This window comes from Bubalus bubalis, chromosome X, assembly GCF_019923935.1.
Source record: "Bubalus bubalis isolate 160015118507 breed Murrah chromosome X, NDDB_SH_1, whole genome shotgun sequence".
Taxonomy (NCBI): Eukaryota; Metazoa; Chordata; class Mammalia; order Artiodactyla; family Bovidae; genus Bubalus; species Bubalus bubalis.
The window spans coordinates 105,806,255-105,820,634 of NC_059181.1; the positions used below are offsets into that span (position 1 = coordinate 105,806,255).

The 14,380-nt window shown below is 47.8% G+C and overlaps 3 protein-coding genes across 6 annotated transcripts in view; 2 read left to right on the plus strand and 1 right to left on the minus strand.

Annotated features, from left to right (window-relative positions):
* F8 (coagulation factor VIII) overlaps positions 1-14,380 on the minus strand; it is a 146,788-nt gene that overhangs the window by 12,222 nt on the left and 120,186 nt on the right. For all 4 annotated transcript variants that reach the window (XM_025276850.3, XM_025276848.3, XM_006060854.4 and 1 more), the window contains 3 exons: positions 14,296-14,367; positions 13,013-13,098; positions 10,350-10,505 (listed from right to left, as the gene is read on the minus strand). In XM_025276850.3, the coding sequence (XP_025132635.2) occupies positions 10,350-10,505; positions 13,013-13,098; positions 14,296-14,367 (314 nt within the window). The remainder of the gene's footprint in view (positions 1-10,349; positions 10,506-13,012; positions 13,099-14,295; positions 14,368-14,380) is intronic.
* On the plus strand, positions 1,852-2,569 carry LOC102414917 (histone H2A-Bbd type 2/3). The gene is given in 1 exon segment (XM_025276853.2): positions 1,852-2,569. A coding segment is annotated over 1 exon segment (330 nt). The 3' UTR covers positions 2,182-2,569.
* Positions 2,883-4,828, plus strand: F8A1 (coagulation factor VIII associated 1). The gene has a single exon (XM_025276852.3). The coding sequence runs from the start codon at positions 3,120-3,122 to the stop codon at positions 4,263-4,265; it is 1,146 nt and encodes a 381-aa protein (XP_025132637.1). The 5' UTR covers positions 2,883-3,119; the 3' UTR covers positions 4,266-4,828.

Here is a 14,380-nt window from a genome sequence, read left to right on the forward strand (position 1 = left end):
TGGAGTTTCAGCTTTAGCATCATTCCTTCCAAAGAAATCCCAGGGCTGATCTCCTTCAGAATGGACTGGTTGGATCTCCTTGCAGTCCAAGGGACTCTCAAGAGTCTTCTACTACACCACAGTTCAAAAGCATCAATTCTTTGGCGCTCAGCCTTCTTCACAGTTCAACTCTCACATCCATACATGACCACTGGAAAAACCATAGCCTTGACTAGATGGACCTTTGTTGGCAAAGTAACGTCTCTGCTTTTGAATATGCTATCTAGGTTGGTCATAACTTTCCTTCCAAGGAGTAAGCGTCTTTTAATTTCATGGCTGCAATCACCATCTGCAGTGATTTTGGAGCCCCAAAAAATAAAGTCTGACACTGTTTCCACTGTTTCCCCATCTATTTCCCATAAAGTGATGGGACTGGATGCCTTGATCTTCGTTTTCTGAATGTTGAGCTTTAAGCCAACTTTTTCACTCTCCACTTTCACCTTCATCAAGAGGCTTTTTAGTTCCTCTTCATTTTCTGTCATAAGGGTGGTGTCATCTGCATATCTGAGGTTATTGATATTTCTCCCGGCAATCTTGATTACAGCTTGTGTTTCTTCTAGCCCAGCGTTTCTCATGCTATCCTCTGCATATAAGTTAAATAAGCAGGGTGACAATATACAGCTTTGATGTACTCCTTTTCCTATTTGGAACCAGTCTGTTGTTCCATGTCCAGTTCTAACTGTTGCTTCTTGACCTGCATACAGATTTCTCAAGAGGCAGGTCAGGTGGTCTGGGATTCCCATCTCTTTCAGAATTTTCCACAGTTTATTGTGATCCACACAGTCAAAGGCTTTGGCATAGTCAATAAAGCAGAAATAGATGTTTTTTCTGGAACTGTCTTGCTTTTTCTATGATCCAGCGGATGTTGGCAATTTGATCTCTGGTTCCTCTGCCTTTTCTAAAACCAGCTTGAACATCAGGAAGTTCATGGTTCATGTATTGCTGAAGCCTGGCTTGGAGAATTTTGAGCATTACTTTACTAGCATGTGAGATGAGTGCAATTGTGCTGTAGTTTGAGCATTCTTTGGCATTGCCTTTCTTTGGGATTGGAATACCATACAGTGGAATACTATTCAGCCAGGAAAAGGAAAGAAGTGCTGATTTGTGCTACCACGTGCATGGGCCCTATGCTCAGTGACAGCAGCCAGACACAGAAGGCCACCTATTTATTGTTTGCTTCCATCTCTGGGAAGTCTCCAGAACAGGCAAAGGGCTGTGGATAGGAACCTGATGAGTGCTTGCCTGAGGACTATGGGGGTGGGGTGGGGGAAACTGCAGGAGAAGGCAGTGGGGAGTCACTGCCTGGTCGGTACAGGGGTTTCTCTTTGTGGTGGTGCCAACGTTCTGGAACTAGACACAGTGGTGATGGTGGCCCACCACCACCAGTGTATACTTGGTGCCACTGGGTGGCCTACTGCCTTCTCTGTACAAAGGTCTCCTCCCGTGGAAAGGGAGAGTTCTGACAAAGAGAGGGTCCAGTGGGCAGGGTGAGCAGGATTCTGCCAGCGTCATGTCTTTGCAGGCTCAGGCCTGTGGGGGTTGGGATGGGGTAGGGGGCATGGGAAATTGGTGATCTCAGGGAGTCTGCCTGTCACAGACTGTGTGCCCCGACCAATGAGGGGCCAGTCCATGGTTGCTAGGATACGGAGTAGAGGTCTGAGAGTACCGGTTGTCTTGAGAGGATGGGACCAGCTGACTCATCCCGCCGCATCTCATTTCACCGCATCTCATCCTTCCACATATCATCCCACCACACCTCATCCCACTGCACCGCAAAGCGAGGCCTCGGAGAAAGTGGGCTCAACGGTCAGCATGCCAAGTAAAAGGGGCCGTTGAAGGTCATTTGGTCTCCACTCCCACACCGCCCGTGCCGAGTTGTCTTTCTCCATGAGCCACATGGAGAGCCTCCTGTGGGAAGGCCACTATGCCCAGCGCCTGAGCTCGTCCGCACCCATCTTCCTAGCAGCCATCATGTAGCACCTGACTGCCAAGGTCCTAGAGCTGGCAGGCAACGAGGCCCAGAACAGCGGTCAGAGGCACATCACCCCAGAGCTGGTGGACACAACAGTCCACCATAACATTCTGCTCAGCGGCTCTTTTGGGATGACAACCATCTCCCTGGTGGCCCTAGCCTGGCACTAGCTGCTCAACCACAGCTGGGTCCCGGGTTCCTGGCCCCCAGACGGGCCTCCCCCCGGCTGTCGGGTGCCAGGCCTGCTCACTGACCGACCGCACAGCCCGGTGCCTCGGGCCCAGTCATGTCGAATCAGTGTTTCAAGACATCCCTGTGTGTGCTTCAGTCACTTGGCCTGGGAGGTGGTGGTGGGACACCCCTCCTTCGAGAGGTGGGGGTCGGGGGTCTGACTGGAGCGGAGGGGGAGTGTTGTGGGTATGGGTGGAGTCAGGGATGGCAGGCAGAGAGGAGCGGTCGCCCACGGTGACAGCGCATGCGGTGGCCGTGGTGAGAGAAGCTGGCTGTGGCGGGGGTGCAGTGGAGTGGAGTCTGTAGGGGAGGCCGGGGAAAGGAGGGCTCCCCCGTTGGATCTGAGCAAGTAGGAGCAAGGCCAAGTCCCCAGAGGGACCGGGGTCCTGGTGGCGATGTTCAAGACCGAGAGGACGGCATCGTGGTAGGGTGAAAGTGCCAAGGTGACAGACCGCCCCGCAGCGTGGGATGCAGGGATGGTGGACAGCGTGCTTGACAGGGGTTCCCATGGCCATAGGGCCTAGATGCCCATGGGGGCAGGGGCCTAGACCACAAGACTGCGGCAGAATGGGGACTGGGGTGGGCGGGACACAACCCGCACGTATGCAAAGTCGGAATCAGGGTCACGCGGGATCACCAGTTGACTTTTTGGTCCTGTGCCTTTAGAGATGCCTGGAGATGCCCTGCTTGGCAACCTGCGGGAGCAAGCTATAACCTAGCAACGGCCGGCTCCCCGCCAGGACCCGCTATTTGCATACGGTGCCAGCAGCCAATCACGGCCCCATCTCCGCGCCCGCTCTTTTGCATATCACCCCAGCGGCGGGAGCGTCAGGGCGGCCGCACCGGCGCCGTCGCGCTGTGGGCCCGAGCCGGACGCATGGCACGTCGCCGGTCGCCGCCCGGTCGCGTCAGCGCGCCTGGAAGCGCCGGGGCGGCGAAGATGGCGGCTTCCGCAGCCGGCCTGGGCGGCGGTGGCGCGGGCCCAGGGCCCGAGCCAGGGGATTTCCTGGCGCGCTACCGCCAGGTGTCCAACAAGCTCAAGAAGCGGTTCCTGCGGAAGCCGAACGTGGCGGAGGCCGGCGAGCAGTTCGCCCAGCTCGGCCGTGAGCTGCGCGCCCAGGAGTGCCTGCCGTACGCGGCCTGGTGCCAGCTGGCGGTGGCGCGCTGCCAGCAGGCGCTCTTCCACGGGCCCGGCGAGGCGCTGGCGCTGACAGAGGCCGCGCGCCTCTTTCTGCGGCAGGAGCGCGACGCGCGCCAGCGCCTGGCCTGCCCCGCCGCCGCTGGGGAGGCCCTGCAGGCCGCTGCCGCCGCGCTGGGCGCCGCCGTGCGCCTGCACCTGGAGCTCGGGCAGCCGGCCGCGGCTGCCGCACTCTGCCTCGAGCTGGCGGCCGCCCTGCGCGACCTGGGCCAGCCGGCCGCCGCCGCTGGCCACTTCCAGCGCGCCGCGCAGCTGCAGCTGCCCCAGCTGCCCCTGGCCGCCTTGCAGGCCCTCGGCCACGCCGCGTCCTGCCAGCTGCTGGCGCGGGACTACAGCGGCGCGCTGGCGCTCTTCACGCACATGCAACGCCTGGCACGGGAGCTCGGCGGCCTCCCGTCGCAGCCCCCGCCCCCGCAACCCGCAGCCCCCGGCCCTCCGCTCCCTCCCGGCGCGGGGCCGCCGGCTGCCGCCGCCCCGGCCGCGCTGGGCGCCTTCGCCGACGTGCTGGTCCGCTGCGAGGTGTCCCGTGTGCTGCTGCTGCTGCTCCTGCAGCCGCCGCCCGCCAAGCTCCTGCCGGAGCACGCGCACACCCTGGAGAAGTATGCCTGGGAGGCCTTCGACGGCCACGGGCAGGACAGCAGCGGTCCGCTGCCCGAGGAGCTCTTTCTGCTGCTACAGTCCTTGGTCATGGCCACGCACGAGAAGGACACGGAGGCCGTCAAGTCGCTGCAGGTGGAGATGTGGCCCCTGCTGAGCGCCGAGCAGAACCACCTCCTGCACCTCGTTCTGCAGGAAACCGTCTCCCCTTCTGGCCAGGGGATCTGACGAATCCCTGACAGGAACCCAGCCACGCTGTGCCTGTTCCTGAAACTCACGCACCGGCCTGAGCGTTTGCGGGAGCATGAAAGATCTTGATCCCGGCGCTTCTGCCTCTGCAGTGTATCTTACTTGTCTTGCCACCGGAGGAATGTAGTTGACTAAAGTCACCTTGTTTCCATAACAGTGGCAGAAAAAAAACCCATATAATAGAATCGGAGGACACAGCTCACCTCACCAGAAATTTCAACATAAATTTGAGAATCCCTTGGGTTCCTTTCACCCAATTGTCCCCCCAACCTGCTTCCCACCCCCGCCCCCCCCCCCCCAGAAGGCTCCCCTTTCCCAAATCCTTGTTTCACACAGGATTTATTTGCATAGCTCTGGCTCGGAACTCTAGCTGCATGATTTTTTTCATGGTGATTTTGATTCCTTAGTATATTGTGAGCCTGCGTGATCGTCCAGTTCCTCCTTTGTTCAATGCGCCTCATACGTTGGAATCATTGTATTCAGTACTCCGCGGTTGTCACTACAGCCCTCAATACATGATAAAGCCTTTCTGACACTCCTGACTTGTGGTTTAGATTTATCTCCTCTGTTAAAATGGGAATAGCTTATCTACTTGTCAGAAGGCAGAAGCACAAACAGATAGTTCCCTTTTAGATCCGAGGTGGATTCATTCACTCAAAATGGACACTGCCTATGAATCTACAGAGATCATTCGCGATGTGGTCCTTAGCTGCAATGTGTATGTTTTCGGTACAAACGGGGTGGGCCTGGGAGTACGGGAGAGGGCGGGGTGAGCTCCAGTGCAATGGTGTCAGATGTGCACTGGAGTTTTCAGTTGCGGTTGTTCTGAGAGTTCCAGGTAATCCATATGGGCAGGTTTTACTTGTAGTATGGACCCTTCTACAAATCTTCAACTCAAATATATCAAATCAGCATGCTTCTTTGGTCTAATGTGATCACGTATATGCCAGACTGTACCCTTGGTCCCCAGAAGCAGGATGGCGTTCCATTTTTAGACACTAGATTTCTGGTCCAAATGATACATGCAAACTGACTTAGCTGTTTTCTCAGGTTTTCTTTAGCGCTGAGTGTGGTGACAAGAACTCTTTAGAATATATTCTCATTCTCAGCCATTCAGTTTGGGAAAATGCATCTTTTAGGCTGAAGTTGTAGACAGCACTAATCTTTTGTGGGTGAGTTTTAAGCACTCAGTTTGGGAATCTATCTTGCTTTTGCATATTTGGTGGGGAGGGGGAATATGTGGAGTGTTGTATGAGATAAGTGCCCCCAAATGGGTGGGACTTTTAGGGTATGCTTTTGGACCTCTATTTCAGCAGTGTGGAAGCAATGGCTAAGCAAGTATAGGGGAGCCCACTGGAGACATATGCAGGCACCCCTCCTGTGCCCTCACGTGGCTGCCAGGCAGGGTCCTTCAAAGCCCTAAAAGCCCAGTCCAACTTATTGCCAAGGCGGTGAGGGTGCACGCTCCCTTGTGTGTTTGCTTTTTCCGGGACACTCAGCCCTGGCTGCCTCCCTTACTGTCCTTAGGACAAGAATGCTCAGGAATGAATTATGGAGTGTGCCTGGTGAGAGCATTTGGGTTTAGGTGCAAAGTAAAGCCTCCTTTGTTGTTGTTGTTTAGTCACTAAGTCATGTCTGACTCTTTGTGACCCCATGGACTGTAGCCCCATGGACTGTAGCCCACCAGCCTCCTCTGTCCATAGGATTTCCCAGGCAAGAATACTGGAGTGGGCAGCCATTGCCTTCTCCAGGGAATTTTCTCAAGCCAGGGATGAAACCTGCATCTCCTTCACTGGCAGATAGATTTTTATTACTGAGCCACCAGTGAAGCCCTTAAAAGCTTGCTTTGAGGGGGTGAGGTGAGGAATTACCACAGAGCCTGGATTTGCATATTCAAGCCTAACTTTAGAAAACACTAAAGGCTGTTTTCTGTTTGCCATTGGCTCATTTATGTGTCTTCCTTAGTCACTTTGTAGTACAGAGAGCTGGGCTAAGGCCACATCAGTTATTTTGACAGAATTTTCTTGCTATATATCATCACCTGGTGTCAACATTAACACTGATTTCTAACACAACCAAAGATAAATATTTTAAAAGGACAGGATTAGTGTTCTTTTAAACTTGAAAACCAGAGGGAAAGATCTGCATCACTGGCAGTTCAAAATTCACATTCAAAACATTATGAAATATTTAAAATAGTGGCCAGTGAAGCAATGATCTTTAAAAGGTGTTGGGTTCTTTTACTCCCTTTATGAGGGACTTCTGTGATGAGACGTTGCTTATGAAAAAATATTTTGCATGTGAATGGTTGCCCAGGTGGTTTACACCTGGTTTCCTGGGGTTTCCAGGTGGCACAGTGGTAAAGAATCTGCCTGCCAATGCAGGAGATGCAGAAGACTCGGGTTTGATCCCTGGGTGGGGAATATCCCCTGGAGAAGGAAATGGCTACCCACTCCAGTATTCTTGCCTACAAAATAAAATGGACAGAGGAGCCTGGCAGGCTATAGTCCTTGCGGCTGCAAATGACTGAGGGACTGAGCATGTGGATGGTACAAAGACTTTTAAACATTTGAGAACCATTATACTGGAGGAAGATGACTAAGACTGAAATGTGTAAATTAATCAGGCATGCTCTGGGATGACAGAGTTCTGGTTAGTGTGAACTGTAGAGACATCTCTATTGCCATTAGACTAGACCACCAGTCCAGAAACTTGTTTGGTAGAGGAGATGGAGATATTTCAGTTTTTCTGATCCAACTAAACATTCAGTGACTAATATACTATGACTAAGGAAGGTTTTCCCAGGAATGCAGCACTGAGTTGTACTGGAGCCAGCTAGGACTAGCTTGTGAGACGCAATTGTGGCTGGCTGCTCCCAAGTCTGCATTCAGTGACCTTGCATCAGCAGCTTGAAATCAGGTATGATGGGAAATATTTACATCATGGAAATCCGCAAATGTTACAAATAAAGGCCCTTCCCCTGACTGTCCTCCATTTTGCCCCAGAGCTGGTTGTTAAACATTCGCCAGCCCACCATTGAATGAGAGTATAATTTACAGCAAAGAGAATAAACGTGATCATATCCAAGATGCTGAAAAAGCACTTGATAAGTTTCTACAGCCTTTCCAAATAAAGTAGGAGCAAGAAACTTTTAAAATGTGATAAAAAATATTTGAAACTAACAGTGAACATTATATCAAACTGAAATATGGGATCCATTCCCATTAAAGTCAGAAGCAAGAAATACTCATTTATAATAAAGATAATTTATCTGTATACATATCTATCAAACTTCAGGCAAAAGAACAAAGAGCATTTTGCTCACCACCCAAGTCTACAAAGACTGATCTGCTGCAGCTGGTGATAGGGTACTGGGTGTTTAGAGGAAGAGATTAACAGGATAACAGGATGAGGCACTGTGTGTTTCAGAACTTAAACACTGTGTGTTTCAGGAAACTCAAGATGATAACAGGATACTCTGTGCTTTGGACAGACAGGTCCTTAAGTAGTTAATATGCATTTCAAGAAGAATTGTAATGAACCCTGCTTTTTGCATCTTCCCATACATAGAAAAACAGTATAACCATGAACTTGAAACATCTGTTCTTTGTGAGTAGCAGTAATATTTCACCAAGATGTATGTCTGACTACATGTATGCCTTAACAGCAAAACATGTAAACTAGCTTCCCCTCACCTCTTCGGAGCAGCTCCCAGAGCTATGTGAGAGACTTGTCTCCCAGACTATAGTCCTCAGTAAGACCCTGAATAAAATTTAACTCACAACTTTAACATTGTGCATTTTTCTTTTAGTTGACAATACAATATATACATATTTATGTGTCTGTGTATATATCTCTGATTAAACATATATTAATCACAAAAACATTTAGAGTGATTATTATTTTCTGTTTACCAGGGCCTGTTAGCACAATCCCCTGGAGAAGGAAATGGCAACCCACTCCAATATTCTTACCTGGAGAATTCCATGGACAGAGGAACCTGGTGGGCTACAGTCCATGGGGTCACAAGAGTCTGACATGGAAGTCATCATAATGTCTTCCATGTAATGGAGCAGTATGGTGTTCTGTGGGATGTCAATATATTTGGGGTCCCTAGGGTCTATATTGGGCTTCCTTTGTGGCTCAGTTGGTAAAGAATCTGCCTGCAATGCAGGAGACCTGGGTTCAATCCCTGGGTTGGGAAGATCCCCTGGAGAAGGGGATCCACTTCAGTGGCTACCCACTCCAGTATTCTGGCCTAGAGAATTTCATGCGACCATGGGGTTGCAAAGAGTCGGACAGGACTGAGTGACTTTCACTTTCATTTCACTTTCAGGGTCTATATTATGATAAGGAACAAAGGAACTGGCATCGCTTTGAGGCATCAACCATAAAGTTCATACTCTTGTTCCCACTTCGTAAATGCAAATCTATTCTGACTTTCGTTGTCCGTGTCAATGAAGAAGAAAGCACCCTTCAGGTCTGTGGTTCCATATCAGGTGCCTGGTGCTGTGTTAATTTGCTCCAGAGGAGATACCACACTTAGAGTTGTGATTTTTTTTTATCACCACCTAACTAAATTTGTGATGATCTGTCACTTTTCCATGACTCATCTGGCTTTTGTTAGTGGCCACTTAGTGGCCTAAGGAGACTAGCCACTGGGTTGGAAGGCAACTATTCCAGGTGGAGCAACTGAAAGACTTGTGTGCACAGCAGGGATGACTGCTTCAGAGACTGGGGAAAGGTCACCTCCTTCAGCAGAGAAGGTTTAGGGCAATTTAGAGGTTTGCAGTTCACAGCCTCATGCATGTCTGCCTAAATGTACCCACCCCAGGTCTCAGAGTTCCACCCGTTTCCACCAGTGCCATTACCTTAGCATAACAACCATATCAGGGCTGACCATTTAATTGTGACTGAAACTCTGTGATTCACATGCTTTGCTCCTAGGTTTGGTATCTGCTCCTTGGTCCAAGTATCTGCCTATAACCCCAGGACATGGACGACTCCTCCAGAACTCCATGATTCCATCAAGAATCTATCTATCTATCTATCTATCTATATATATGTTCATGGATGTTCTTTGTATATATTCATAACATTTAATTTCTTTTCCCCCCTATGTATGCTGAAAAAGAAGATGCATACTCAATTGTGTCCAACTCTGCAACCCTGTGAACTAGAGCCTGCCAGGCTCCTCTGTCCATGGGATTTCCCGGGCAAGAATACTGGAGTGGGTTGTCATTTTCTTCTCCAGGGGATCTTCCCACCCAGGGATTGAACCCGAGTTTCCCATGTCTCCTGCATTGCAGGCGGGTTCTTTACCACTGAGCTACCTGGGAAACCCAGACATGAAAAAAATACAGGTCACTCTACTGTCAGATGATGCTAAACTGGTTGCCATAGCAACCAAATGCTACTAACTTCCCAATGTCTTCCTTCCTTATCTGAAACTCATCCTATTGTATCACCAATGACAATCTGAGAAATTGTGATGCCACCACATGTCATGGGTTATTCAACATCCAATCTTCTCGCCAAGTAAGGAATTATACCTGTCTTCCTTGAATATATTAGCAACATAATCCTAGAATTCCATTTGTAGTGTCTGTTTCCTGGGGCTACATAAGAGATATTTCATACTACCTTTTTTGTCCATAGGTCCATCATCACTCTATTGCCCATGAGTGGAAAATGCTTTTTGTGGGGGCCAAGATGTTGAAGCCGAAACTCCAATACTTTGGCCACCTGATGTGAAGAGCTGGCTCATTTGAAAAGACCCTGATGCTGGGAAAGATTGAAGGCAGGAAGAGAAAGGGACAACAGAGGATGAGATGGTTGGATGGCATCACTGACTCAATGGACACGAGTTTGGGTAAACTCTGGGAGTTGGTGATGGACAGGGAGGCCTGGTGTGCTGCAGTTCATGGGGTCACAAAGAATCAGACACAACTGAGTGACTGAACTGAAGTTTCTAGAAACTGTGAGTGTTTGTTCCATATCTGAAATCTGTCAAAAGCTCCTCAAAAGATTCAAGCATTCTCTTGAAAAGGACTAATTACATACCATTAAGGTCCCAGTGGAGTTCCCCCGATAACCCTGCCACCGCTGTCCATCGAGGCTGTACATGATGATAAACTGAGAGATGTACAGGCTGGAGAACTTCTGCCGGGCACCCTGAGTCAGGATGCTGTGAATAATCATCGGCGCCAACAGATCCACCTACCGATGAAAGCAACACTTGATTTTACATGGAGGTATGTGCCATATTCTGAAATGATTTCTCTGCTTAAGAAGAATCTACCTCAATAGAGAGAAGCCCAATATTCTCTTGGAGGTGCAAGTGCAACAGAGACCAGTGTGGAAATGTAGATGTGTGGGAAGCTGTGGAATCAATGACGGGAAGTGTGTTCACTGAGTTCCCAGGCCACGCCCTGACAAAGGAAATCACTTTGGAATCATTGAGCCCCACTTTTCTCTATATACATCCTTAGTGCTGCACACCTGGACCCCATAGAAGGTGCCTCCCTGACACACCAACCTCTGACTGGACAAAGCCATTTGCCTTCTCTGTCCCCAGACTACCCCCCTCCCACCATCACTATCAGTGCTAAATTACTGTCCCTCCTGCAAGTGTTAGTGCAGAAACTCTTTCTCCTGATTAGCCTTTCCTAACTCATCCAGAGAACTTTCGGGTGGCTTCTTTTCTGCTTCCAGTCCACTTTGTATATAATTTCACTATAGTAAATTATTGCACCGCATTGTGAACTTTTCTTTGCTTTTTGCTTTCCTCGTTAGACTGAGATCCTGAAGGCAATAAGCCTGTCTGAGTCACCTAACCTCTTTGTGTCTCAATTTCTTGCTCTGTACAGTGGATTTAATAATGGTATTTATCTCAAAATGTTACCAGAAGGATTACAGAGTTAATACATGCAATGTGCTGAGTTCACTGCTGGTGCATACTAAACACGTAATATGTTAGGTTTTACATTCTCTCTAGCCCTGGCACCTAACAGGGATCTGATGGAATATTGATCCTTAGTAGTAAGGAATGGTTGGGTCTGAAAGAAGGGGGCATGAGTCATACAAGCATTACAGGAATTTTGACATCAGTTGGTACCCTAATTTCTCCCAGATGCCTGGCACACTCAGCTAGGACTGGTCTGGACTCTTGTACTTAATGACGATCTTTCTCAGTTGACTAAGCTCTATCTATACATCATTCATTGATTCATTCATCAAAGAATATATTTTTAGCATTTGTTATGTGCCAAGCACTCTTCTTGGAGAAGGAAATGGCAACCCACTCCAGTATTCTTGCCTGGATAATTCCGTGGACAGAGGAATCTGTCAGGCTACAGTCCACAAGGTCACAAAGTGTTGGATACGACTGAGTGACTGAGCACAAGCACTTTTCTGGGTACTAGCAACAGAGTTGTGAACAATAAAAAAAAGCCCTGCCCTCATGGAACTTACACGGAGAAGGAGAAGGGTGTGCAAGGAAGGAGGCATGTTTGAACATTAGTCCTGACTGCTCACATGTTGACATGATAATATTTTTGGATATGCTGGATTAAAGAAAATGTATTATGATTTTTTTTTGGTAGAGCCACATGGTCTGCAGGATTTTAATTCATTGACCAGGGATTGAACTCAGGCCCCCGGCAGTGAAAGCACTCAGTCCTAACTACTGGATCACCAGGGAATTCCTGAGACGATGTATTATTAAAATGAATTTAACATGTTCCTATTTTAATGCAGCTACTAGAAAATGGAAAATTACACATGTACTTAGCATTTATGGTTCACATGATATTTCTGTTGGCCAGCGCTACTCCAGAGGACATGGGGAAGGGAAAAAAGATGAAAGACTGAGTCATTGAAAAAAAAAATTGAGTTAATGTAAGGACACTTTCAGTAATGACTCCAAGTTGGTTGACCAGATTTGGCCTAACTTTAGCAGGCTTTTCTTACTACTCTGTGGTGTAGAATTTGTGAAGAAGACAGCTTTGGTTTTAGAAAAGGAAGAAGCCACATTTTCTTGCCTTGTGGGACCAGGGATCAAGCCATTTGTTTTTGTGTTAACATGAAGGAATTGGAGGACTCAAGGATACCTAGGCAATTGAAGACATCTAAAAAAAAGAATACGCGGTCTTTGGAGGTGGTAAATTTGATGTTATAGAAAAATATTCAGAGATTCTAATCCCAGTAGAAAGATTAAAAACACAGTGTAGGACTTCCCTGCTGGCACAGTGGTAGAGTCTGCCTGCCAGCGCAGGGAACATGTGTTTGATCCCTGGTCCTGGAAGATCCCACGTGCCTGGGGACAGCTAAGCCCATGAGCCACAACTACTGAGCTTGTGCTTTAGAGCCTGGGAACCAAAACTACTGAAGCTGGTGCTCTGCCACAAGAGAAGCCACCACAGTGAGAAGCATGCACACAACTAGAGAGCAGCTCCCGCTTGCCACAATTAGAGAAAAAAACTGTGCGATGAAGACCCAGTGCAGCAAAAATAATTAAAATACAAAACACAGAGCACTCAATTCTATTCCTGAGTCTTTCAGTCTTGACTCTTTTGGTACAAATCATAAGCCACTCTGTTCTTCAGTTCTTTCCTTGTCTATTACTTGGGGTTTGATGAAAATGACTTAGGCAGGAAGGAGGTCTACAAGGCATTGAGCTTGCCAAAGGAATGTGTGATGTGATGGAATGCAATGCATTTTCTAACCTTGATCCAAGGAGAGGGATCCTTGGTGCTCCAGGCGTTGATTGATCCAGAATAATGAAGTCTGGCCAGCTTTGGGGCCCACTGTCCTTTGCTCGAGAAAGGGAAGAGAGATTAGATTCAGCTGGGTTGGTCCTGTACACGTGGGAATAAAATTACTCTCTTGAGAAAGGTTAATCTTAGCTGTGAAGACAAAGGTATAAAGCAGAGTAGTATCAATGACTACTGAAGTGTTTGGCTTGTCCTTCTTGTCTATTTTATTTTCTAAAATTTAGTAAGTTTGTTGATTGTTTGTACCTCTAGTTAGCTAATACTAACGTGTCACCAGCACCATCAATTAGTATTATTTCTCTATTACATAATCCATGTTCACTGGAGAAAAATTAGAAATAAAAAGAAAACATAAGTTAAAAAAAATAAAAGAAGTATAAAACATCATCCATCCAAAGAAAAATAGTACTATTTTGGTATATATCTCTCAAACATCTTTTTCAAATGCTTTTTTTCCCCTCTAAAATGGAGTTTGGCAAACTTTTTTTCTGTAAATAATTTAGCCTTTATCATCTGGTGTTGTGACATTTAAATGCTGTTGTAGAGTGAAAGCTACAGAGACTTCCCTGTAGCTCAAATGGTAAAGAATCTGCTTGCAATGCAGGAGACCAGGGTTCAATCCCTGGGTGGGGAAGATTCTCTGGAGAAGGGAATGGCAATCCACTCCAGTATTCTTGCCTGAAGAATCCCATAGACAGAGGAGCCTGGCAGGCTACAGGCCATGGGGTTGCAGAAAGTCGGACATAACTGAGCAACTAACACACACAGACACACACACACACACATAGTGAAGGTGCCCACAGATAATTGTAAATGAATAAGTGTGGCTTCTTTATGAACACTGGAATTAGAATTTCATATAATTTTCACATGTCATGAAATATTCTTCTTTTGTTTTTTCCCCAATCATTTAAGAATAGAAAAATAATTCTTAGCTTGAAGGCCATACAAAATCAGGTGATGGACTGGATGTGACCTGTGGGCTACAGTTTGAGAAAAATGCAGCTTCTTGCTACAGCAAAGAGAATGGATTGAAGGGAAGCCACGTGGAAGGCAGGCAGGACATTTAAAGAGGCAGAGGCATTACTTGGGTGAGAAGAGAAAATAGATTGAGAGGCACCTATGGAGTAGAATTTACAGAAGCATGAAGATGGATTGTTTATCTGAATTTTTCCAACAGAAATAAAAAAACATATAATCAGCTCAGTGCTTTGAGAGAAAGGAATACTGTTTACCATATTGTCCTGAAGCTGTAATCTGAAAATCTCTAATGCGTCCAGAAGCCATTCCCAGTGGAATTTGACACTCTGAAATCAAACC